The sequence below is a fragment of the Sus scrofa genome, chromosome 1 (genome assembly GCF_000003025.6).
Source record: "Sus scrofa isolate TJ Tabasco breed Duroc chromosome 1, Sscrofa11.1, whole genome shotgun sequence".
NCBI lineage: Eukaryota > Metazoa > Chordata > Mammalia > Artiodactyla > Suidae > Sus > Sus scrofa.
In genome coordinates this window covers 203754406-203777659 of record NC_010443.5, presented here as the reverse complement: position 1 = coordinate 203777659, position 23254 = coordinate 203754406, and the positions used below count along the sequence as shown (strand labels likewise).

Sequence of the window (23254 nt, the reverse complement as noted above, 5' to 3'; positions counted from 1 at the left end):
ATGTCCATTGATGGATGAACGGATAAAGAAAATATGACATCAGTATATCAATATATATCAGAGGAAATTCAGCCATAAAAATGAAGGAACAATGTTGTGAAACAACTATATTTCAATAAAATTATTTCTAAATAAAAGAAATCCTGCCATTTGCAATGACAGATGGACCCTGAAGGCATTATGTGAAATAAGTCAGAAAGAGAAAGACAAACCCTGTATGATCTCATCTATACATGGAATCTTAAAAAAAACAAAACCCCAAACTTGGAGTTCCCATTGTGGCTCAGTAAGCTGTGGTATAGATGGCAGACACTGCTCGGCTGGCAGCTACAGCTTCAACTCAACTCATAGCCTGGGAAGCTGCATATACCACAGATTCGGCCCTAAAAAGACAAAAAACAAAAAAAACAAAAATGAAAACCCAAACTCATAGATACGTATTGGTAGTTGCCAGAGGTGGGGTTTGGGGGTGAGAGGCAAAATGGGTGAAGGTAAGCAAAAGGTACAAACTTCCAGTCATAAGATAAATTCTAGGGATGTAATGTATAGCATGGTGAGTATGGTTAACAATGTTGTATATTTGTAATTAGCTAGGAGAGTAGATCTTAAAAGTTATTATCACAAGAAAAAGAATTATTAACTATGTGAGGGTATGAGTGTTAACTAAATTTATTATGGTAATAATTTGGCTATGTATACAAATATGAAATCGCTATGTGTACAACTAAAAGTAGTACAATATTATATGTCAAGTATATTTCAGTAACTGCTGGGGAAAAGGGGGGAAAAAACCACCATAATTCAATGTAAGTACTAGAAGAATTTAAATTAACTGAATGTTAAAAACCAAAAATGTATTTAAGGAATAGTAGGAATTCTTCTGTTGATATATTTTAGCTAAAATTTATTTCAATATCCACTTGTAGAATATGGTGTTAGAGAACATGCTTGTTGGCTCAGAAAACTCAAGATGTGTTAACTTTTAAACATAAAGTCACTCACACCAGTCAGAAGGGCCACAGATAACAAATGCTGGAGAGGGTGTGGAGAAAAGGGAACCTTCCTGCACTGTCGATGGGAATGTAAGCTGGTACAGCCACTATGGAGAACAGTATGGAGGTACCTTAGAAAACTATACATAGAACTATCATATGACTCAGCAACCCCACTCTTGGACATATACTCGGACAAAACTTCCCTTGAAAAAGACACTTGCACCCACATGTTCATTGCAGCACTATTCACAATAGCCAAGGCATGGAAACAACCTAAATGTCCATTGACAGAGGATTGGATTAAGAAGATGTGGTATATATACACAATGGAGTACTATTCAGACATTAAAAAAAAAGAAAAAAATAATGCTATTTGCAGCAACATGGATGGAACTAGAGACTCATACTGAGTGAAGTAAGTCAGAAAAAGAAAGACAAATACCATATGATATCACTTATATCTGGAATCTAATATATGGCACAAATGAATCTTTCCACAGAAAAGAAAACCATGGACAAGAAGAACAAACTTCTGGTTGCCAAGAGGGAGGGGGAGGGAGTGGGATGGACTGGGAATTTGGGTTTAATAGATGCAAACTACTGCCTTTGGAATGGATAAGCAATGGGATCCCGCTGTATAGCACTGGGAACTGTGTCTGGTCACTTGTAATGGAGCATGGTAATGTAAGAAAAAAGAATGTATACATGTATGTGTGACTGGGTCACCTTGCTATGCAGGAGAAAATTGACAGAACACTGTAAACCAGCTATAGTGGAAAAAAATAAAACTCTATAATGAGTTTTTATAATAAAAGATAAACATAAAATCAAAACTTTAACTTAAAAAAAGAAATGGTGGGCGTTCCATCATGTCTCAGCAGTAACAAACCCGACTAATATCCATGGGGATTCAGGTATGATCCCTGGCCTCACTCAGTGGGTTAAGGACCTGGTGTTGCTGTGAGCTGTGGTGTAGGTCGCAGATGTGGCTTGGATCTGGAGTTGCTGTGGTTGTGGTGCAGGCCGGCGGCTAGAGATTCCACCCCTGGCCTGAGAACTTCTCTATGTCCAGGGGTGCTGTCCTAGAGAGACAAAAAAAAAAAAGAACAAAATATTATTCACTTCAGAAAGGAGATCCTACTACTGGCAACAAAAAGGATAAAACCGGAAGTCATCAGACTGAGTGAAATAAGTCAGACATAAAAAGAAAAAACCTTACATTATATCATTTACATGTAGAATCTTAAAAAGTCAAAATTCATAGTAGCAGAGAGAAGGATGGTTGTTCCTAGGAAGAAGCAGAGGTAATGGGAAGGCATTGGTCAAAGGGTACAAAGTTGCAGTTATGTAGGATAAGTTTAGAGATCAAACCTACAGCACGATGACTATAGTCAAAACTACTGAATACTGGAGGTTTACTAAGGGAATAGATTTCAGGTGCTTTCACCATATACACGGACAAAAAACGTAACTATACAAGATATGCTAGCTTGACCTTAATCATTTTATTGTGTGTATCAAATTATGTTGTTCACCTTCAATATATACAATTTGTATTTTAAAAAATAAACTGCATTTCAGCATTTAATAGACCTGTATTAACCCCTATAAGCTTCGACTGACTTATTTGAAAATAGGATTATTTATTCACAGGGTTATTGTGAAAATTAAGTAATGTACGGGTTCCATATTATAGTTTCCTCGAGCTGAAATTCTGATCTAAATTCCAAAGTCTGAGATTACCGGGAAAGCAGGTGTAAGAAAGGAACTTGCTTCCAAATGGAAAAAGCACTAGCTGGGAGTCAGGATATCTCCCAGTAGGGATTTACGACCATTCAGCTGTGTAGCACTGAGCAATCACTTACTTTTGCACATCTCTATAGTTTTCATAAGTCCTGCCCCATTCAGTAAACCAGGGAATCTGGGGAGGTCTAACTGGGCTGACAAATTAAATCTTCCTTTGCTTCACCCGTCTGCGGCCCGCGCCTAAAACCACCTCAAACCACAGCGCGGTCTTAAGGAAGGTAGCGGTGTGTTGGGGGTTTCAGCCACGAGATGGCAGCATTGGTCCAACCGCCCACATACGTACACCTTGCAATCGTAACCTCAGTTTATTAGGAGAACAGAACGCCAGAGTCCTGGGTTCTCCCCCCATTTTCTCTTTCGGATGGGCCCTGCAGAGTGTCAGTAAAAGAGCAGTTTATCGAAGCTCGTTGGGCAGCGACGGCCGAGAGCGCGGGTTCTCGCGAGATCGCCCCCGGAAGTGGGTGGCAGCGGAGACGCAGAGACTCTCTCCGGAAGGCCAGCGTTTTTCCGGAGCTGCTGCAGCTGTCCGCCCCCCACCGGCGCTCTCCTCTGAGCAAGAACTCACTCGTGGCGGCCTTTCCAGCCCCGAGCTCGCACCTTCGGCTTCCCCGACTGCACAGCGGCGGGCCCAGTCAGCGAGCCCCCGCGACTCCGGCCCCTTCCCTCCCTCCGCGCTGCAGTTAGGCCGCGCCCTGAGGCCCAGTCCGCGGCAGCTCCGGCGGGTGATGCCAAATACAGCCATGAAGAAAAAGGTGCTGTTGATGGGGAAGAGCGGGTCGGGGAAGACCAGCATGAGGTCGATTATCTTTGCAAATTATATCGCTCGCGACACCCGGCGCCTCGGTGCCACCATTGATGTGGAGCACTCCCACGTACGATTTCTGGGCAACCTGGTGCTGAACCTGTGGGACTGTGGCGGTCAGGACACCTTCATGGAAAATTATTTCACCAGCCAGCGAGACAACATTTTCCGTAATGTCGAGGTCCTGATTTACGTGTTCGACGTGGAGAGCCGCGAACTGGAAAAGGACATGCATTATTACCAGTCCTGTCTGGAGGCCATCCTCCAGAACTCTCCTGATGCTAAAATCTTCTGCCTGGTGCACAAAATGGATCTGGTTCAGGAAGATCAGCGTGACCTGATTTTTAAAGAGCGAGAGGAAGACCTGAGGCGTTTGTCTCGCCCTCTCGAGTGCGCCTGTTTCCGAACATCCATCTGGGATGAAACGCTCTACAAAGCCTGGTCTAGCATCGTCTATCAGCTGATTCCCAATGTTCAGCAGCTGGAGATGAACCTCAGGAATTTTGCCCAAATTATTGAGGCCGATGAAGTTCTGCTGTTCGAGAGAGCAACCTTCTTGGTCATTTCCCATTACCAGTGCAAAGAGCAGCGCGATGTCCATCGGTTCGAGAAGATCAGCAATATTATTAAGCAGTTCAAGCTGAGCTGCAGTAAATTGGCCGCTTCCTTCCAGAGCATGGAGGTTAGGAATTCTAACTTCGCTGCTTTCATCGACATCTTCACATCAAACACCTACGTGATGGTGGTTATGTCTGATCCCTCGATCCCTTCTGCAGCTACACTGATCAACATTCGCAATGCCAGGAAACACTTTGAGAAGCTGGAGAGAGTGGACGGCCCCAAGCACAGCCTCCTTATGCGTTGAATACTGCCAAAATACGCTTTCTGAAAATGCTGAATTGCCTTTCTCCCCCCACCCCCACCCGCATCCTTTTCTTTTTAATATTCATAATGTTGTGTGCTTAAAAGTGGGCTTTGAAATGTGTGCTGCTTACTCCTTCCTTCTCTTTCTTCCCTGCTCCCCAATCTTTAAGCCTTGGACGCTATTTACTCAGCTATCCAGTAGAGCTTTCAAGATGGCCTTTCTGAAAAGTTGGTATGGTAAACAGTAAAGTAGGTGGTGTGTGTGTGTGCTCTGATTACCTGGTTATAAAGATATACACATCAAAGCCTTTACATTACCTTCCTGTATTCCTTGATTGCAAAGATGGAATGTTATTTTATCAGCAAGGTATTAAAATGCATTTATAAATTCTACTTGGCTTCAATCATGAATAAACATTTGCTTGTTAGCAATTTAAAATATGGTCTTATTTGAAATAATTTGAACATGGTTAATACTAAATCTCTAGATTCTGACTGCCCACAAGTATTGCCTAACAAGTTAACTTAATTTTGTGATCTTGGCTCCCATTGCCTTAGCAATGTTTAATATTGACTGTACAAGTGTGATTAATAAAGGGACTCTGGAGCTAGACCACCTGAGCTGAGTTAGTATTCTAGTCCCTTCTCTTACTAGCTTGATGAACTGAGAAGGTACTTAATTTTACTATGTTTCTTTCCTCATTTTGTAAAATAGGGATAAGAAAAGCATTGCTTCATTAAGACTAAATTAAAACAGGGACAGCATTTAGAATGGTGCCTGCCACATGCTCAGTACTGTTCACTGTCAGTACCACCTTCTGGGCCATTCTTCCTCCTCTTTCCCAAATTACTGGATGTGAAACTTGGCAAAATATTTGAGCCCTTACTCGATCCCAGGTATTCTTAAATAGTTGATTGCATTTTTCTTCTTAATCCTCACAACCTGTGAGGACTTTCATCTAAAAGATGAATAAACAGGTATGACCTTATTAAGGTCATATAGCTGAACCTAGGCAATGAGTACAGATCCTCCCCCTCCTAATCCTTACATGCCACTACTTGATAGAAAAGTTAATCATAAAAATCCTAGCTTTTTAGGTGTATATTATTCCTTCATATAATTTCACTAATTTTACAGTTTGTGTGAACTGAAGCCTAGGAAGTTGACTTCTCAAAAATGTTTCACTTCAGGTAAGATCACACTCCCGTCTGTATTTATCTGGAAATTGAATAATACGTAATCATTGTTAGATTATGTACCTTTGGGGAAGGATTCTAAGGTTCTTATTTTGGATTGGCAATGTGGTATAGTGAAATCAAGAAAGTTCCCATTATAGCTTAGTGTGTTAAGTATCCCTAGTTGCTGCAAGGTGTGGCATAAGCTGCAAATGTGGCCCCAGTCCGGTGTTGCCATGGCTCTGGTGTAGGCCTCAGCCCCTAGACCTAGACCAAAACTTACATATACTGCAGGTGTGGCCGTTCATTAAAAAAAAAAAGACCTAAAACATCCTGGTTCAGCTGCCTTATAGTTTTAAATGAAATCTAAGAATCTTAGAGCAGAGACCTCTAATAACTCTTCTCACTTCTCATTTTACAAATGAGGCATTATCTCTATATACAGACATTAAATATGTTATAGGGAATCCCCAAACCTTTATAGTTATTTAACATTTATTAAACCCTTTATAGCAGCAGCTGTGGATGACAGGGTCCCTACCCATGAAGAGCAAGAAGCCATTCAGATGTTATTAAACTAATCTAATTAGGGTGTTTGGTAATAATATAATAATATATAATAGTAATATAATAATAGTATAAAGATTCCAAATAGGAAAAACTTGGAGGTTATCAATTTACTTTTTAAAATCACTTTAAAATACCCTATTTAGTAACTCTAGAGCTAGAAGGTAAAATGCTGAATGTTTGTTCAAGACTGTAGTGTGAAAACACTTAGAAATAGTACCATGGAAGACTCGCAAATATTTTTAATTTAGGATGTAGACTTGACCTTCACAGTGCATAAGGAGAAAGGTACATCAGCCATGTTTCTGTAACTTAATGTGAAAGAGAATTTTACTTTAGCAAATACTTCCTTTACATTGTGAAAAACGTCCTTAAACATTTTAATTTTAGCAATACTCAGAGTAGAAAAAAAATTATTTTCCTTTTATATAGGTCTCAAGAATTAAGTAAAATTGACTCCAAAATTCCTGGATAAACACAAGGTAGAGAACAGTTTCAAAATGCTTGTATTTTTGTTCTCAATTAAATTCCAATTGATTTTAACATCAAATGTTATTTATTCTACTTGATAACATTTTTTATGTTAAACAATACATGCTTGTCCTCTTTAAACATTTAAAACAATTAGGACATACTGGCATTACTTAAAGTTTCAAACTGACACAAAACTCATTTACACACCTTCATCTTATGAATAGTGAAAAAAACAAGGTATGTTCTGCTATGAATATAATGAGAAAAAAATATTCTTACAAGCAATAAAGTAGCCCTTCCTCTTTACCATTACTTTAATTCCATCACAGAGAAGGCAAAGAAAACAATTTGAATAATATCTGCTAAGGATGATCTATGGAGTATATGTATGTGTGGACACACCCCACACACACACATATACATGGCTATATATGTCCATGTATTTAGTCAATATAACTGGAGAAACCACATGCAACCATGAAAAGATATGATAAAAGCAATAAATGAAAAATTCTAAGTGAATAAAAGTTAAGATAAACCATGGGAGATTACAGAAAAAGGAGAGGCCTATGAATAAGGAAAGAAATTAAGACTTCAAGGTGAAAGACTTGTTCTGACCGTAAAGGACGGCTATAATTATGATAAAGCTAGGAAATGAAAGTAAGATATTCCAGCTTCAAATTTGTGAATTAAGATTTATAAAGATCCGGAGTTTACATCGTGGCTCAGGGAAATGAATCTAGCATCCATGAGGATGCAGGTTCAATCCCTGGCCTTGCTCGGTGTGTTAAGGATCCGGCATTGCTGTGAGCTGTGCTGTAGGTCACAGACGTGGCTTGGATCTGGTGTGGCTGTGGCCTGAACCTCCGTATGCCGCAAGTGTGGCCCTAAAAAGACCAAAACATTTAAAAAAAAAAAAAAAAATTTAAAGAGTTATGAAGATCCATGTTCACCAAAGCACTTCAGTAAAATATGGGAGAGCATAGTGGAAGGGGGAATGGAAAATCTATGGAAGGGAACATAGATTAAATCTGACCTCAATTGTGGAATTACCAATGAACTATTACTGGAATTTTAAAGTACTAGATCAAAGCAGTCCCTTAACATCAAAAGGCCGGTACCAGGCAATACTGGGTAAGGAAGAGGTTGAAGATAGTCATAATCAAAATGATTTAGAAGAAAATGGTACATTTAAGACACTTTTGTTTATAATACTGGCATACAAAGCATAGGAAAGAATGCCAAAAACTCTCAGCAATTTCATTTTGTAAATCCGTAATAATCATAGATATTTTGACCTTTTGATTTCTCAGCAATTCAGGGCCAACACTTACTAGTAAACTTGAGCTTCTTTATCAGGTAAGATCTCTGAAGTAGTAGTGACAGCCTATGTTGCTTTCTTAAGATACCTAGGGCTAAATGTGAATGAATCTGTATCTCCCAGCATTGGTTCACAACCTTATTGAGCCTAGGAATTACCAGGGAAGCCTAATTAAAATGCAGAATTCTAATCCCCATTTTAGACCTATAAAATCTACTTTCTTTTTTTTCGTCTTTCTGCCATTTTCTAGGGCCGCTCCTGCAGCACATGGAGGTTCCCAGGCTAGGGTTTGAATCGGAGCTGTAGCCACCAGCCTACGCCAGAGCCACAGCAACGCAGGATCCAAGCCACGTCTGCAACCCACACCACAGCTCACAGCAACACTGGATCCTTAACCCACTGAGCAAGGCCCGGGATTGAACCCGCAACCTCATGGTTCCTAGTCGGATTCATTAACCACTGAGCCATGACAGGAACTCCTGGATAATGGATTTCTTATGGCAGATTAAAGTAGTTTCCCACTAGACTTGCAGAGTCCATATTTGTTCTATTACCTAATAAAGAATACAGCACCTTAAGAAAAGCTTTTCTCTTCCTCTTTCTTTTCCACTGCAAACAAGGTAGTTACATGTGCTTTTCTTCTGTCTTTTCTCACAAAAAAAAAAAAGTCTGACCTTCAAACTGGAATTAAATCAGTAACTTAAAGTAAGCCCAAAATGACTAAAGAAAGATGAACTATTAAGCTCATCTACTTGCAGAACTCTCCCCTTTAAACTCTTCTCCACTTGTTGCCAGTTTCTTGGCAAATGGACAAAGTTGTGAGAGCTGGGACTAGATGCAAGGGTGCTGTAGGTGCTATCACCCTTCCACTGCATGCTCATTCTTCCTGGCATGTATTCACTTGGATGCTAAAGCCCTTTTCTTAGCCAGGGATCCTCACTAAGTGAGGCAGGACACTGTAGGAAAGGCCTCATATCCCACTCTCATTCAGCGTCTAAAAGGTCAACTGGAGGCTCACTCCTGCAGCCATATCTACATCCTAGCCTTATAGTTACTTTGGGGAGGTCTTTTTGGTATATTAAGGAAAGAAATAGAGTCAAATCCTAGCTTCACCACTGACCTAGCTGTGTGACAATGAAAAAGCTATTTAACCCCAAATTCAGTTTTCTCAAGTTAATTTGAAACTACTCCATAGGCAGTGGAGAAGTGACAATTTTTGAGGAGGAAAGTAACAAACAAAATTAGCTCCTTTCCAGAGTTCCCACTGTGGCTCGGTGGCTTAAGAACCTGACACAGTGTCTTAAAAAAAAACTCCTTTGCTCAAAAATAGTGTCCCTCAATCACCCCCCAAGAGAAAACAGACTAGTTTTTAATTTACATTTTTGTTACAATTTTAAAAACTAGATTTAAATTCTCAAGTCTAAATTAGACTAAATATAAAACTGCTATACAACCCACTGAATGGATTTATAGTGTTCCTCAAAAAGTGTCTAGTTATCCTCCATCTTCTTCCTTTTTTCTAAATTCATTCTATCCCAGTCTTCACTATCACTACATGCACTTTATTCCATCAAACATTCTTTAGGATCAACCTACTTAAAACTCATTACACCTGTTTAGAGCTTTCCCAAAATTAAACTTTGTCATTTTCAACTACACAACCCAAAGCATTACTTTTCTCACATTTTTCAGTACCAGAATGTTCCATAAAGAAACAATTAAAGTTTGTACATTTCCCTAAAAAGAAAGATCAGAATACTAAATGGCTATTATGTTAACCACTTAATAAAATTACATCAAAAACTACTCAGCCTTATGTTAATTAACTGAAATTAGAACATAAGTTAAACTACTCCTTGCCATTTACTGAATGTTTAGAAGTTTACTCAAGAAATCAAAATGGCTTCACATAACTTTATAAGCAAGCAACCATTAGTGAACAGCCTCTAGTAGTCCTGCTCAGTCACTGGTAAGCACTATAGTGGACCCTTCCTCCAAACAAGGAGCCTGAATTCGAACTGAAGCAATTTGGTTTTTTGAGACACTAGTCTGCCATCTTCTCCATCCGCTGGCTTTTGGATTAAAGTCATTGTCCCTTGCCCCAATAACTCGTCTCCAAATTTACTGGTCTGTTATGAAGTGAGCAGAGTGATCTTGGGTCCAGTATCAACTTGATGTTTGTTTTCCAAATACTATTTCACTCCCACATCAATAAAAAGAGAGAAAATCCAAACATACTCTTCTTACATAAAAATGACAGAGAAGGCTAAAAGGCATTATTTAAGACTTTTTTAGACCTTGAAAAATTATTCTTCCAATGTGTTACTTAAATTTACAAATCAGTTTATCTTGTGACACTGCTTCAATTTCAACGCATCATAGTTGAGCTGACTGGCTACTGCTTCATTTTTTCAAGTCAAATGGAGATTCTCTTGCATTAAGGCTCTTATTCAAGACTTCTTCTTCTGCAAAATTGATATTAAAAAGAGAGGAAAAAAATAAGCAAACATTACAAAGAAAAAAAAAGGATAAATTCCAAGTAGTAGCAAACTTTAGTTTTAAGTAAAAAGTTTACATACAACACTTAACTATGACAAAATTGCCATTATTTTCACTGAGATACCTTTTCTCCAGAAAACATCAACACATCCCTCTTAGAATACTTATTCATATATCAGTGTTATCATGAGCAAATCAGAATGATATATAAGCTGTTATCACCAGATATATATCCATTCTAACATTCTTTAAGAGCAAGTTTTGTTATTTTTAGGGCTGTACCTGCAGCATATGGAAGTTCCCAGGCTAGGGGTTGAATCAGAGCTTCAGCCACCAGCCTATAACATAGCAACGCCAACACCAGATCCAAGCCTCATCTTCGACCTATGCTGCATCTTGCAGCAATGCTGGATCGTTAACCCACTGAGCGAAGCCAGGGGTCAAACCCACATCCTCACAGACACTAACTGGGTTCTCAGCCCACTGAGCCACAACGGGAACTCCTAAGAGCAGTTTTTGTTTTGTTTTATTGAAGTAGAGTTGATTTACAATATTGTATTAGATTCAGGAATACAAGCAAAGTGATTCATATATTTTTATTACATGTATTTTATATATTACACATATTTTTATTATGTTACCTCTTTCAGACTATTTTCCATTATAGGTTATTACAAGATATTGAATATAGTTCCAAGAGCAATTCTTTTTTAACTCTTTATGATGAACCAAACTTATCCATCATCAGGCTTCAATAATTACAATTTTAACAATTAACATTAATACTAATTGTTACAGGATGAACTGTGTCCCCAAAAAAGACATGTTGAAGTTCCAACCTGAATACCTCAAATGGGGCCTTATTTGGAAATAGGGTCACTGCAGATACACTCAGTTAAGAGTAGGCTGGGAGAAGGATATGTCCTTAATCTATATGACGAGTGCCTGTACAAGTATATAGAGGGAGTTCCTGTCATAGCGCAGTGGAAATGAATCCGACTAGGAATAATGAGGTTGAGGGTTTGATCCCTGGCCTTGCTCAGTAGGTTAAGGATCGGGCGTTGCTGTAAGCTGTGGTGTAGGTCACAGACATGGCTCGAATCTGGCATTGTAGTGGCTATGGTATAGGCCAGCAGCTGTAGCCCTGACTAGACCCCTAGTCTGGGAACCTCCATATGCTGCGGGTGCAGCCCTAAAGAGCAAAAAAAAAAAAAAAAAAAAAAAGAAAGAAAGTATATAGAACACAGCAGAGAATGTCATGTGACAATGGAGGCAGAGATGAGTTACAATGCCATGAGTTATGAAGCCAAAGAATATCTAGGTGTATTAGAAGCTTGAAGAGTCAAGAAGGATCTTCCTCTAATGGCTTCCAAGGGATCATGGCCCTGTCAGCACTTTGATTCTAATTTCTAGCCTCAAGAGACAATAAATTACTGTTGTTTCAAGCCACCGAGTTTGTTACAGCAGCCTTAGGAAACTAATACACTGACTTATGTTACCACCACACCCACATCAAATTATTTCAAAGCAAATCACAGATATTATACTATTATAAAAATGATATTTAACATAGCATTTCTCAACTTTTTTAGAACCATCTTCCATTAACCAAGGTTTTCAAGAGATTTACTTTCAGCAGTTTGTATTATAAAAGCAATAGGTTTGGGATTTTGGTTCTGTTTTCCAACCCTGTTCCATACCAATTATAAATTACATACACATCATTAGAGATTCTGAAAGTACTCATAAAAATGAAGAGCTCACTCTTCTTGTCCTAGTTGAAGGAATGAGGGCACATTTTGTCATATTTACAATAAGGATCATATAACATTCAATGCATACTATTTTTAGGAAAGTTGAAAGAGAACTTCAGCAGGTCAATATGCACAGGTCCAGTTGAATCTTACCTGTTAAATTAGGTAGAAGTTCTCCAAGACTACATGGTATTGTGGTCCTCAATCTTTGTTCCACTGGAGAAAACTTAATTAGTGGTGAAAGAGACTGTTTTCTTTCACCAAAGGACATGCGTAATGATGGTTTTGTATAGTCTGTGTGCAAATCATGAGTGCCCAAAAAGTTAAGCATATCATCTGCTTGCATGTTTTGGGGAGAGAGGCTCAATTCTTGTTCGTGTCTTTCAAGTGTTTCAGAATTAGAGAGGTAAATTTCTTCCCTTTGCTTGGACAGAGTCTTTTTCAGAGCCTCATATCCACTGCAAATAGCCTGTAAATTGAAGTCTAATTCTGGAGTAGTTTGTCTTTCTCCCACAACATCTTCTGGGAAAATGCCACTGTGCATAGGACTATTTGGTTCCAGTTTAAAACTGGCCTCTGTACTACTGGAGCTATTAAGACTTAAGTGACCATCATCTTCTGGAAGAGTTTCATGTAATATGCCAAAATCACTAACTTTAAAATTGGAACTAATTCCACTGGATATTTGGAAAGAGTTCCATAACATACTTTTATGCATTGAAAGATCTTTATAAGAAGCTTTCGAGTGGTCTGATATCTTAATACACTCCTTTTCACTGTCATCTATCACATCTCTCCTATTGCCTACAATGGGGGAGAACGTGCCTATTTGGCTAGTTTCTAAAAGCTTGTTCTGTAAAGCTGTACACTCCAAATCTTGCTTACAAATTATTTCCTTATTTAACAAATCTGACATATTTTGTGTTGTTGGTTCGCCTCTGTGACTAGATACCACAGGTTTTTGAGGCAAACACTTAAGGCGATCTGAAATAACTTTCTCTTCAGGAGAATGAGAATGGCTAGAATTGGACATGGTGGTTGCTGAGAAATAACTGGCCATGCTAAATTCTCCTTGATTATGCACCTCAGGAAAGGATTCTGGCAGTACTTCTCTATGTTCAGTATCCATTTGAATTGGTTCTGTACTTTTGGTATCTTCTACTTCAACAGCTTTTCTCCATGAGCTTCTAATTTCACTTACTAATTAAATGAAGGGGAAAATAACACAAGTTATTAATAATATTCCCAAACAGAGCATGCAATTAAACAATTCTAGTGTTCAAGATAAAACTGCTGACTCAGTATATGTTCCACAAGTCTGCCAGTTGGATGACAAGGCTCTACAACATAACAAAGCCCAACAAACATCAAAGGACTCCATCTGCAACTGATCACATACAGAAAACAAAAGCTGTGCCTGAAATATACATACACTTTCACACAGCACATACAAATTACACGTATTAAAAAAATATTTTCTTGTCCATCTAGGCCAGGGTTCAGCAAACTTCCATAAAGGGCCAGATAATATCTCTTCAGGTTTTGCAGGCTATCCGCTCTGCTACTATATACAGTGTGAAAGCAGCCATAAACAATACGTTGACAAACAGGCTGGGTTCAATACAACTTTATGTACAAAAATAACAGGGTGAGCCAGACTTAGTTTACAAACTGTACTTTGCCAGCTACCAATCTAGACAGTGGCTAAGTTCAACCTGAACTGAATCAATTTAACTTTGGATATGCCACTTGTAGTAGCAAAACAGAAATTAATCATTCAACCAGGATGGTATGCCTACATAAGGACAACAAAGCAGAACTTAGCCTACACAATATAGGTTCTAAGAAGAAAGTATTGGAGAGTCTGCCTCGCTTGAGAGAGGTAGATAAGATCTCTGTACAGTTTTTGGCTGATGCTGCTGGTTGTTGCCTAGAAGAGTAGAGCCTCCACACTCTATAAATGTTGATCACAGATCATATGTGGTGACAGAAGATTTTTTTTAAATGATCCACTATTCTCCGAAGAAAAAGCCAAGTAAAACAAGAGAAAAATTGTGTATCATCAGCAAAATAATACTGATAAAGGACTACCATGTGAGAGTGCCGACATTTAATATTTCAATAAAAGTCCCCTACATCAAAACAAATAGAACCAATGACACTAAATTGAAAGACACAGTAAAGTTATAAAGTGAGTTTCCAGGAGTTCTCACTTTGGTGCAACAGGATTGGTGGCATCTTGGGAGCTCTGGTATGCAGATTTGATTCCCGGCCTGGCACAGTGAGTTAAGGACCCAGCGTTGCCACAGCTGAGGTTTAGGTTACAACTGTGGCTTGGATTTAATCCCTGGCCCAGGAACTCCATACACTATGGGGTGGTCAAAAAATAAATAAATAATAAAGTGAGTTTTCCAGAAGATCTGTAAGACCACAATTCTAATAGTAGTAATGTCTAAGAAAGAAAATAGTGGCAGAAAGCATTATTAACTTACTCAAGTTTTCTGGAGTTCGGGGAATTTGGTTCCTTGTTAAGAACGGATTAGAAACTAGAGAGTCAATTAGTTCCTCTAATTTCACTTCTCCTTTAGAGGGCTGTGGTGAATCAGATAAAACTGCCCTTGCAACCTAAAACAAAAAAGAAAAAGTAAAAGTTACCAAGCCCACTAAGAGAATGCAATAAAACCCCTGATAAAAACAATAAGCACTTCACCACCAGCAGCCCTTTCCACAGCAGAAAGCAGAAAAATAAGCTCAACAACGTAGCTCTCAGACACTCCATATACATTACCCAGGCACAAACCTATAAGGTGAATCAATTTCCTCCCTTCTTATCGTAAATGGATATCCCATTATACAAGAAAGATAAGAAATCTTCATATTTGGAAATATATAAATACAGTTCTTAGAGCACAGTGAATGGAGCTGCTCTCTGCCACAAAATTGAGCTTTACAACTCCTAATGAATGGTTCTAAAGCACACAAGTTCTTCTTAATCATAATTCACTACACAGTAACACTTCTATTAATAAAAATAGTGCATTCTTCTTTCCCAGAAGCCTCATTATCAGACAAATTAGTGAACAAAGCATAGGAATACATTTTAAAATAGAGAAAAAAAAATGTACAATATGAAAACAGCACTCTATATTAACTAAATTTTAATAAAACCACAAAGAAGACATGCAAATTAAAACTTTTGTGTCCTGAGATCCCCAAAAAAGAAAATGGCTACAATGGTAATCAAATTGACTCCAAATGACCCTCCGCCATGAAAATAGAGGCTTCTTAGAATTCTTGGAGTTCCCGTCGTGGCACAGTGGTTAACGAATCCAACTAGGAACCATGAGGTTGCGGGTTCGGTCCCTGCCCTTGCTCAGTGGGTTAACGATCCGGCGTGGCGTTGCCGTGAGCTGTGGTGTAGGTTGCAGACGCAGCTCGGATCCCTCGTTGCTGTGGCTCTGGCGTAGGCCAGTGGCTGCAGCTCCGATTAGACCCCTAGCCTGGGAACCTCCATATGCCGTGGGAGCCGCCCAAAGAAATAGCAAAAAGACAAAAAAACCCCAAAAAACAGAATTCTAACACACTGAATATCCCTTGTCATAAACACTATTAAAGGAAATTAATTTTACTTTACTTTCCAGCTTTATGAGATTTCTTTTTTTTTTTTTTTCTTGGCTGTACCTGCAGCATACAAAAGTTCCTGGGCCAGCAACTGACCCCACACCACAGCAGCGACCCAAGCTGCTGCAGTGCCAACACCAGATCCTTAATCCACTGCACCACAGGGAAACTCCAGAGTTTTAAGAGGTTTCAGGACCCTCCTATTCCATCCTATCTTATTCCACTGCTATAAAAATTATTTACCAAAAAAATGTGCCTTTCCTCCTACATCAGGAAAGAGAAAAAAGAATGATTAACCATCTTTTCTTTAGCATAGTCAATCAACAAACACAGAGAAAACAACAGAACTTGAGAGATCTTTAAGTATTTTAGAGACCATAAACTGATCCAACCTCAAGTTAAAAACAAGTGGCTGACATCCACATCTCTTATTTGGATAATATTCATTAACTTTGATCATGATTGAGATAAAGGAGGGAACTCCAATACCTAAATCAATATGCACTAATCCAAATTTTTCTTTCTGTCTCTCAGGAATATAAAGTAGCTGATTTATTTCCTGACTGTTTCTCTAAATTCAAACAATGGGGAGTTTCTGTTGTGGTGCACTGGTTTAAAATTCCAACTTCGGGAATTCCCATCGTGGCGCAGTGGTTAATGAATCCAACTAGGAACCATGAGGTTGCAGGTTCGATCCCTGGCCTTGCTCAGGGATTAAGGATCCGGCATTGCCATGAGCTGTGGTGTAGGTTACAGACATGGCTTGGATCTCGCATTGTTGTGGCTCTGGCGTAGGCTGGCAGCTACAGCTCCAAGTAGACCCCCTAGCCTGGGAACCTCCATATGTCGTGGGTGCAGCTCTAAACAGCACAAAAAAAAAAAAAAAAAAACTTTAATTTTTTAATTAAAAAAATTCAAGTAATAGGAAATGCATAATAAAAGTAACATTAAGGAATAGCCTATTTATGGAGTTCCCATCATGGCTCAGTGGTTAACACACCCAACTAGCATCCATGAGGATGTGGGTTTGATCCCTGGCCTCGCTCAGTGGGTGAAGGCTCCAGCATTGCCATGAGCTGTGGTGTAGGTTGCAGACATGGTTCAGATCTGCCGTGGCTGTGGCTGTGGCACAAGCCAGCAACTACAGCTCTGACTGGATTCCTTAGCCTGGGAACCTCCATATGCTGTGGGTGAGGCCCTTAAAAAAAAAAAAAAAAAGACTAAAGACAAAAAAAACTGGCCTATTTAATTTGTATTAACTGAGTTCTGCAATACTCAGCAACTATAGTATTATTGTCACTTCCCAGTGAAAAGTATTAAGGAACAGGGCTGGTTAAGAAATCCAAGATCGGGAATTCCCATCGTGGCTCAACGGTAACGAACTGAACTAGGATCCATGAGGATGTGGGTTCAATCCCTGGCCTCCATCAGTGGGTTAAGGATCTGGTGTTGCTTGGGATCTGGCGTTGCTGTAGCTATGGCATAGGCCAGCAGCTCAAATCTGACCCCTAGCCCGGGCACTTTCATATGCTAAGGGTGTGACTCTAAAAACACTAAAGAAAAAAAAAAAAAACCAAGATTATGAACAATGATACATCTATTCACTTATTAAAAAGCAGAAGGACAGAGTTTCCACTGTGGCTCAAATCTCACATTGCTGTGGCTGTGTTATAGCCAGCAGCTGTAGCTCCAACTGGACCACTAGCCTGGGAATCTCCATATGCCACAGGAGTGGCCCTAATAAGACCAAAAAAAAATAGTAGAAGGACAACTTTGTTCAGTGATATTTTGCATAATCTTTGTTCTAATATCAAAAAAGAACTATAAATCTAATAAAAAAAGTTAAAGAGGAAGTTTGGCTAAGCAACAGATAACATTCAGAGAGTATTTTAATGAAGTATTATCATTGGGTATATTTATCCAACAATTTATGTAAGGTTAATCCCCAAAATATTACATTTGTTTTATAATTTTGGATATTTATAGAATGAGACATAAGTTTTAACAATGGATATAATCTTAACTGAGTAAGTTTATTTTATATCTATTTCTACTTTTGGGAAGGACCAATTCTGCTTTAACCATGATTTTTATTATCTGTGACCTCCTCTTCCAAATTATCCCGAATTAATTAATAATTAACTATTCTTCACTTATGACCCCAACACCACTGAGAAAATAATATTTCAGTATATTTCTTACAATCTTTTTCTAACCTCTTCTACCAGATGATCTTGCTCTTTTTGGAATGGATCACTTTTTTCAGCTGGCAGAGATCCTCCAAATGCACTACCATCTGTATTCTTTGCAATATTTAATGATGAAGATTCTTCCGTTTCAAATTCTGTTATTTTCTTAGAAATTATTTCATTTTTCTCTCTAGGAGTTCTCACTTTCATGTCCTGAAGAAGAGAGACATGTACTGTTAAAACCTTAATAATTGCAGCTGACATTTATTAGAGATTCCTGAGTTATCATGAATCTATAAAAAGTTGCTAACATTACTGTGCAATTATATGTTCACTGGCACAATTTCAAAATTCCAATATTTCCATTTAGAAGTAAGAGCAAAATGTATAAACAGGGATGATATATAACGTGTACATACTGGGAAATGTGAAAATAGAAATTTAATTTAATTGAGATATCAACAAAAGCAAAGAAAATTTTATCATAAGTGAGTATGGTCAGAATTAACTGTTTTAAAAGGTACCTTTTCAAGTAATGTGACACTGTTCCTATCTGATGATGAAATGGCCTGCAACAGGAAAGAAGTGGGGCTAAAAGGGAAAAAAAGTAAGTGAAATTCAAGGTATGAGTAACAAAGAATTCCATTCACTTGAAGTATCTGACTATTCTAAAGAAACTGTCTGCCTCGTATCTGTCCGTTACGATTTCACTCAATTCGTCCCGGTCATCAAAAGGCAGTTTGTTCTAGGGAAGTATGGTGACAATTAGAGCAGTACTCCAGCCCAATTTGTGTATCAGCCTCCCAAATTAAGAACAATTTCCTTACCTGTTATGTATTTTAAGTAAACAGAACTTTTTACAAGGGCTGAATGACCTGATGAACAGTCAAAAATTCAATTAACTAGAATGACATTTTTATATCACAGAATCTCACTGCAGCAGAGACTTTCAGATGCCTTTGATATATCCTGTCCAAAATCAACTTCTCTTATGCTAAATTTTCTAAAGCAAATATGGTACACTTATAGTAAATGCATGAAATTATCCAATTTCAGCTTGTTGCATTCCACACACAGTATCCCTTGATTTCTTAGATTCTCTTGCCCCTTTTGACAAACATGAAAACCTTATGCATTTTTTCACTGTAATTACAAAATGTTATTAATTTTTAAACCTTCAAAGCAATGATAATTTAAATAATTTATCTTCATTTTGAAAACGCTTTCAGGAGTTCAAGTTGTGGCTCAGTGGTTAACAAATCTGACTAGGAACCATGAGGTTGCGGGTTCAATCCCTGGCCTCACTCAGTGGGTTAAGGATATGGCGTTGCCATGAGCTATGGTGTAGGTCGAAGATGCAGCTCGGATGCCGCGTTGCTGTGACTCTGGCGTAGGCCAACAGCTACAGCTCCGATTAGACCCCTAGCCTGGGAACCTCCATGTGTTGCAGGTACCACACTAGAAAAGACAAAAAGATAAAAAGAAAATGTTTTCAAATTCAATCATGGATTGGGTCTGCTCACTGACCAAAAGCTTTTCTATTCTAGGTTAAATGAAAGGAAGCATTACCACAGAGACCACAGGATTACCCTCTAACATCAGGCACATGTTTTTCTTTCTGTTCATAAACAGAAAAGTATGTAATAGCAGCTTTGCAAATATTTTATATAGGAATTTCAAACTTCTTTAAGTGTGTCCTTACAATCATCTACCTTTCAAACATAACTCAAAATCAAATTTTTCAAGCTTTAACTTCACCTCCACAGGTTATAATCTAGATATCTAAGGCAAAAAATTACTGATCACTATCTACTGTGATTTTTTTTTTTCTTTTTTTTTTTTTTTGTCTTTTTGTTGTTGTTGTTGTTGCTATTTCTTGGGCCGCTCCCGCGGCATATGGAGGTTCCCATGCTAGGGGTTGAATCGGAGCTGTAGCCACCGGCCTACGCCAGAGCCACAGCAACGCGGGATCCGAGCCGCGTCTGCAACCTACACCACAGCTCACGGCAACGCCGGATCGTTAACCCGCTGAGCAAGGGCAGGGATCGAACCCGCAACCTCATGGTTCCTAGTCGGATTCGTTAACCACTGCGCCACAACGGGAACTCCTCTACTGTGATTTTAACCAAAATTTCCCCTAAGCTTGACATTAAAATGATTTAAAAAAACCCTTGAAGCAGGGCTAGCTATGGACCAACATCATTAAGATGCCACCAAAACACTCATAAGCTCCTTGAAGACAAAAATTATGTCTTACCAAAGGCTATTCCCAAGGACTAACACAGTGCCTGGTGCTTGAAAGTACAATACATATTTAAAACTGACTGATGGATTGACAAATCAATGAATAAATGAATAAACTCACTTAAAGATGAGGTTTTATAGATGCCTATAAACTAAATTTTCCTCTTCGAATCATTCTTACAAAGCCTCACAATAGAGAAAATGGAACCACCATCTATACCTTCCTCTCTCAAATTTCTGATTGGCACATGATAATATCTCAATTCCAGTCAACTTTAAAGCAGCCCTGGCTCAGTCCTTACTCCCTACCCACTTGCCATGCCAAAACTGAGGCCCATGAAATCCTAGCACTATAACAGATAAGAAGAAAGGGTGTTGATCCCATTGGGGAAATTTATCCAAGGGCACTTCCAAAAGAAAAAGACATGCTTTTTATAGCAGTAAAAATTTTGAGAGAAATCTAAAGTCTAAAAATAAATAAATGTGGAGTTCCCTTCATGGATCAGCAGTAATGAACCTGAGTAACATCTATGAGGACACGGGTTTGATCCCTGGCCTCTCTGAATGGGTTAAGGACACAGCATTGCCGTGAGCTGTGGTATAGGTCGCAGCCTCAGCTTGGATTGCTATGGCTGTGGCATAGGCCCAGGGCTTCAGCTCCAATTTGAGGAACTTATATGTGCCGCGGGTGCAGTCCTAAAAAGACATAAAATAAAAATTTTAAATAAAAACAAATGCTACAGAGCTATTTTAAGTGAAAATTGGTAATATGTAAATGTTAAGTAAACATACATCACAAACTAAAAAACCTCCATTTATGCTAAATGTTGAGAAAATTTTGTATTTTAGAATATAAGACTATATCCATACTATAAGTAAAGCCAATAAGAGAACTTGGAAAAGAAACTAACGAGTGATTTGTTAGAAATTTTAGTTAATTGTTTTTTATTTTCATTTGTTGTTAACCGTTTGTCTACAGTTGACAAAGAAATAGTACACAGAGATTATAAAAAGAAAGATATAAGAAGTTCCCATTGTGGCTCAACGGAAATGAACCTGACTAGCATCCATTAGGATGCAGGTTCGATCCCTGGCCTGCTCAGCGGGTTAAGGATTTGGCACCGCCATGAGCTGTGGTGTAGTCACAGACGTGGCTCAGATCTGGCATTGCTGTGGCTGTGGCTTAGGCCAGCAGCTACAGCTCCAATTCGACCCCAAGCCTAGGAACCTCCATATGCCCCAAGTGCAGCCCTAAAAAGATGAAAAATAAATAAATAAATAAAAAGATATGAGATTAGGACTGAATTTCTAAGACTAGGATGTTTATTCAGCATGCATGCAAGATCATACTGCTTCCTATCTTTGAAATGCAAAAAAGAAACTGGAGAGGTTAAGGGTGTAGAAGAACTGCATCACCACCACTAGAAATATGAAAACTTCCTTTCCAAAAACAATTGCAAAGAGAGTTAGTACCCACAGTTTTACAGCAAAGGCATCACTAATCATTCAATTCTGATTTTACTATCATTATGCCTCTAAGAGCTCATTCTGATCAAAACCAAACCAGATTTATGGACAACACTAGTTATATTTTAGTACTTGTGAATGAAAACTACATGTGAAAGGGCTAAACTAACATCACACATAATCTAAAAACTACATTCATTTTTTTTAACTGAATAGTGGTATTAAGTAAATCCAGGAGTTCCCGTCGTGGCGCAATGGTTAACGAATCCGACTAGGAACCATGAGGTTGCGGGTTCGGTCCCTGCCCTTGCTCAGTGGGTTAACGATCCGGCGTTGCCGTGAGCTGTAGTGTAGGTTGCAGATGCGGCTCGGATCCCGCGTTGCTGTGGCTCTGGTGTAGGCTGGCGGCTACAGCTCCGATTCAACCCCTAGCCTGGGAACCTCCATGTACTGTGGGAGCGGCCCAAGAAATGCAAAAAAAAGACCAAAAAAAAAAAAAAGTAAATCCACTATGCATTTCCCAATTAACTACACTGATATTGATGTAAGATGACAGTACAAATATTTAGTATAACAGCTGAACCACAGGCAAAAAAAAAGGGGTTTTCTTTAAGTGCAGTTTACCCACATTACACATAAAACATTTTATTATAAAATAATTTTTAAAGTAAAGAATTCTGAGCAACAAGTTTATTTTCAAATCCCAGTAACTCAACTCTTCTGTTTATTAAGCAGTAATAATCTTTCATTTCCCATTACCACTTTGGTCACATTTATCCCTTGTCATAAAAATCCTTCCTCTACCACCTCCTTTCAATATCTCAACATGAGTAAAATAAAGTATTGATTGGAGTTTCCTTGTGGTGCAGTGGGTTAAGGCTCTAGCACTGTCACTGCAGTGGCTCAGGTCACTGCTGCAGTGTGCATATAAACCCTGGCCTGAGAACTCCCATTATGCCATGGGCACAAAAATAAAGTACTGAAAGATAGTTAAAAGATCCAGGAGTTCAGAATAAATGTGTAAGACAAAATATATTTAATGCAACTTTTTTCTATACTAAGAGAATTCTATTTGAATCAAATTCTTAGAGGCTGAGTGTTCAGCTCCTGTAGAATTCTGATAGTACATCTTAATACAAAATTCTACTTCAAGAAGGAATCTTGAGGAGCTTCTCAGTGGCCTACTGGGTTAAGGATCTGGCGTTATCATTACTGAGGTGCAAGTCACTGCTATAGTACTGGTTTGATCCCTCACCTGGGAATTTCTGCATGTCATAGATGCAGCCATTTAAAAAAAAAAAGAAAAAGAAAAAAAAGAAAAAATCTTAAGGTTAAATGGAATTCATAAATAAAACAGATTTATGAATTAATCTACTAACACCATCAATCTTTAGTCCAACAAGAGACTTTAATCAAAATATTTAATTTGCTCTCTCAAGAAAATACACACCAGGAGTTCCTGATGTGGCTCATCT

General features: G+C 38.6%; 2 protein-coding genes across 3 annotated transcripts in view; one reads left to right on the top strand and one right to left on the bottom strand.

The window, feature by feature from the left end:
• RRAGA (Ras related GTP binding A) lies at positions 3080 to 5597 on the top strand. Its single transcript, XM_005660087.3, has one exon. It carries the CDS (start codon positions 3527 to 3529, stop codon positions 4466 to 4468), a length of 942 nt encoding a protein of 313 aa, XP_005660144.1. The 5' UTR covers positions 3080 to 3526; the 3' UTR covers positions 4469 to 5597.
• Positions 6438 to 23254, bottom strand: part of HAUS6 (HAUS augmin like complex subunit 6) — a 50970-nt gene continuing 34153 nt past the window's right edge. For both annotated transcript variants that reach the window (XM_013993527.2, XM_001928749.6), the window contains exons 13-17: positions 18593 to 18659; positions 18096 to 18281; positions 14751 to 14883; positions 12412 to 13458; positions 6438 to 10470 (exon numbers count right to left, since the gene is read on the bottom strand). In XM_013993527.2, the coding sequence (XP_013848981.1) occupies positions 10409 to 10470; positions 12412 to 13458; positions 14751 to 14883; positions 18096 to 18281; positions 18593 to 18659 (1495 nt within the window). In that variant the 3' untranslated portion in view covers positions 6438 to 10408. The remainder of the gene's footprint in view (positions 10471 to 12411; positions 13459 to 14750; positions 14884 to 18095; positions 18282 to 18592; positions 18660 to 23254) is intronic.

Excerpts from the sequence above, each read along its gene's own strand:
- RRAGA (XM_005660087.3), top strand. The coding sequence starts at position 3,527 with ATGCCAAATACAGCCATGAAGAAAAAGGTGCTGTTGATGGGGAAGAGC.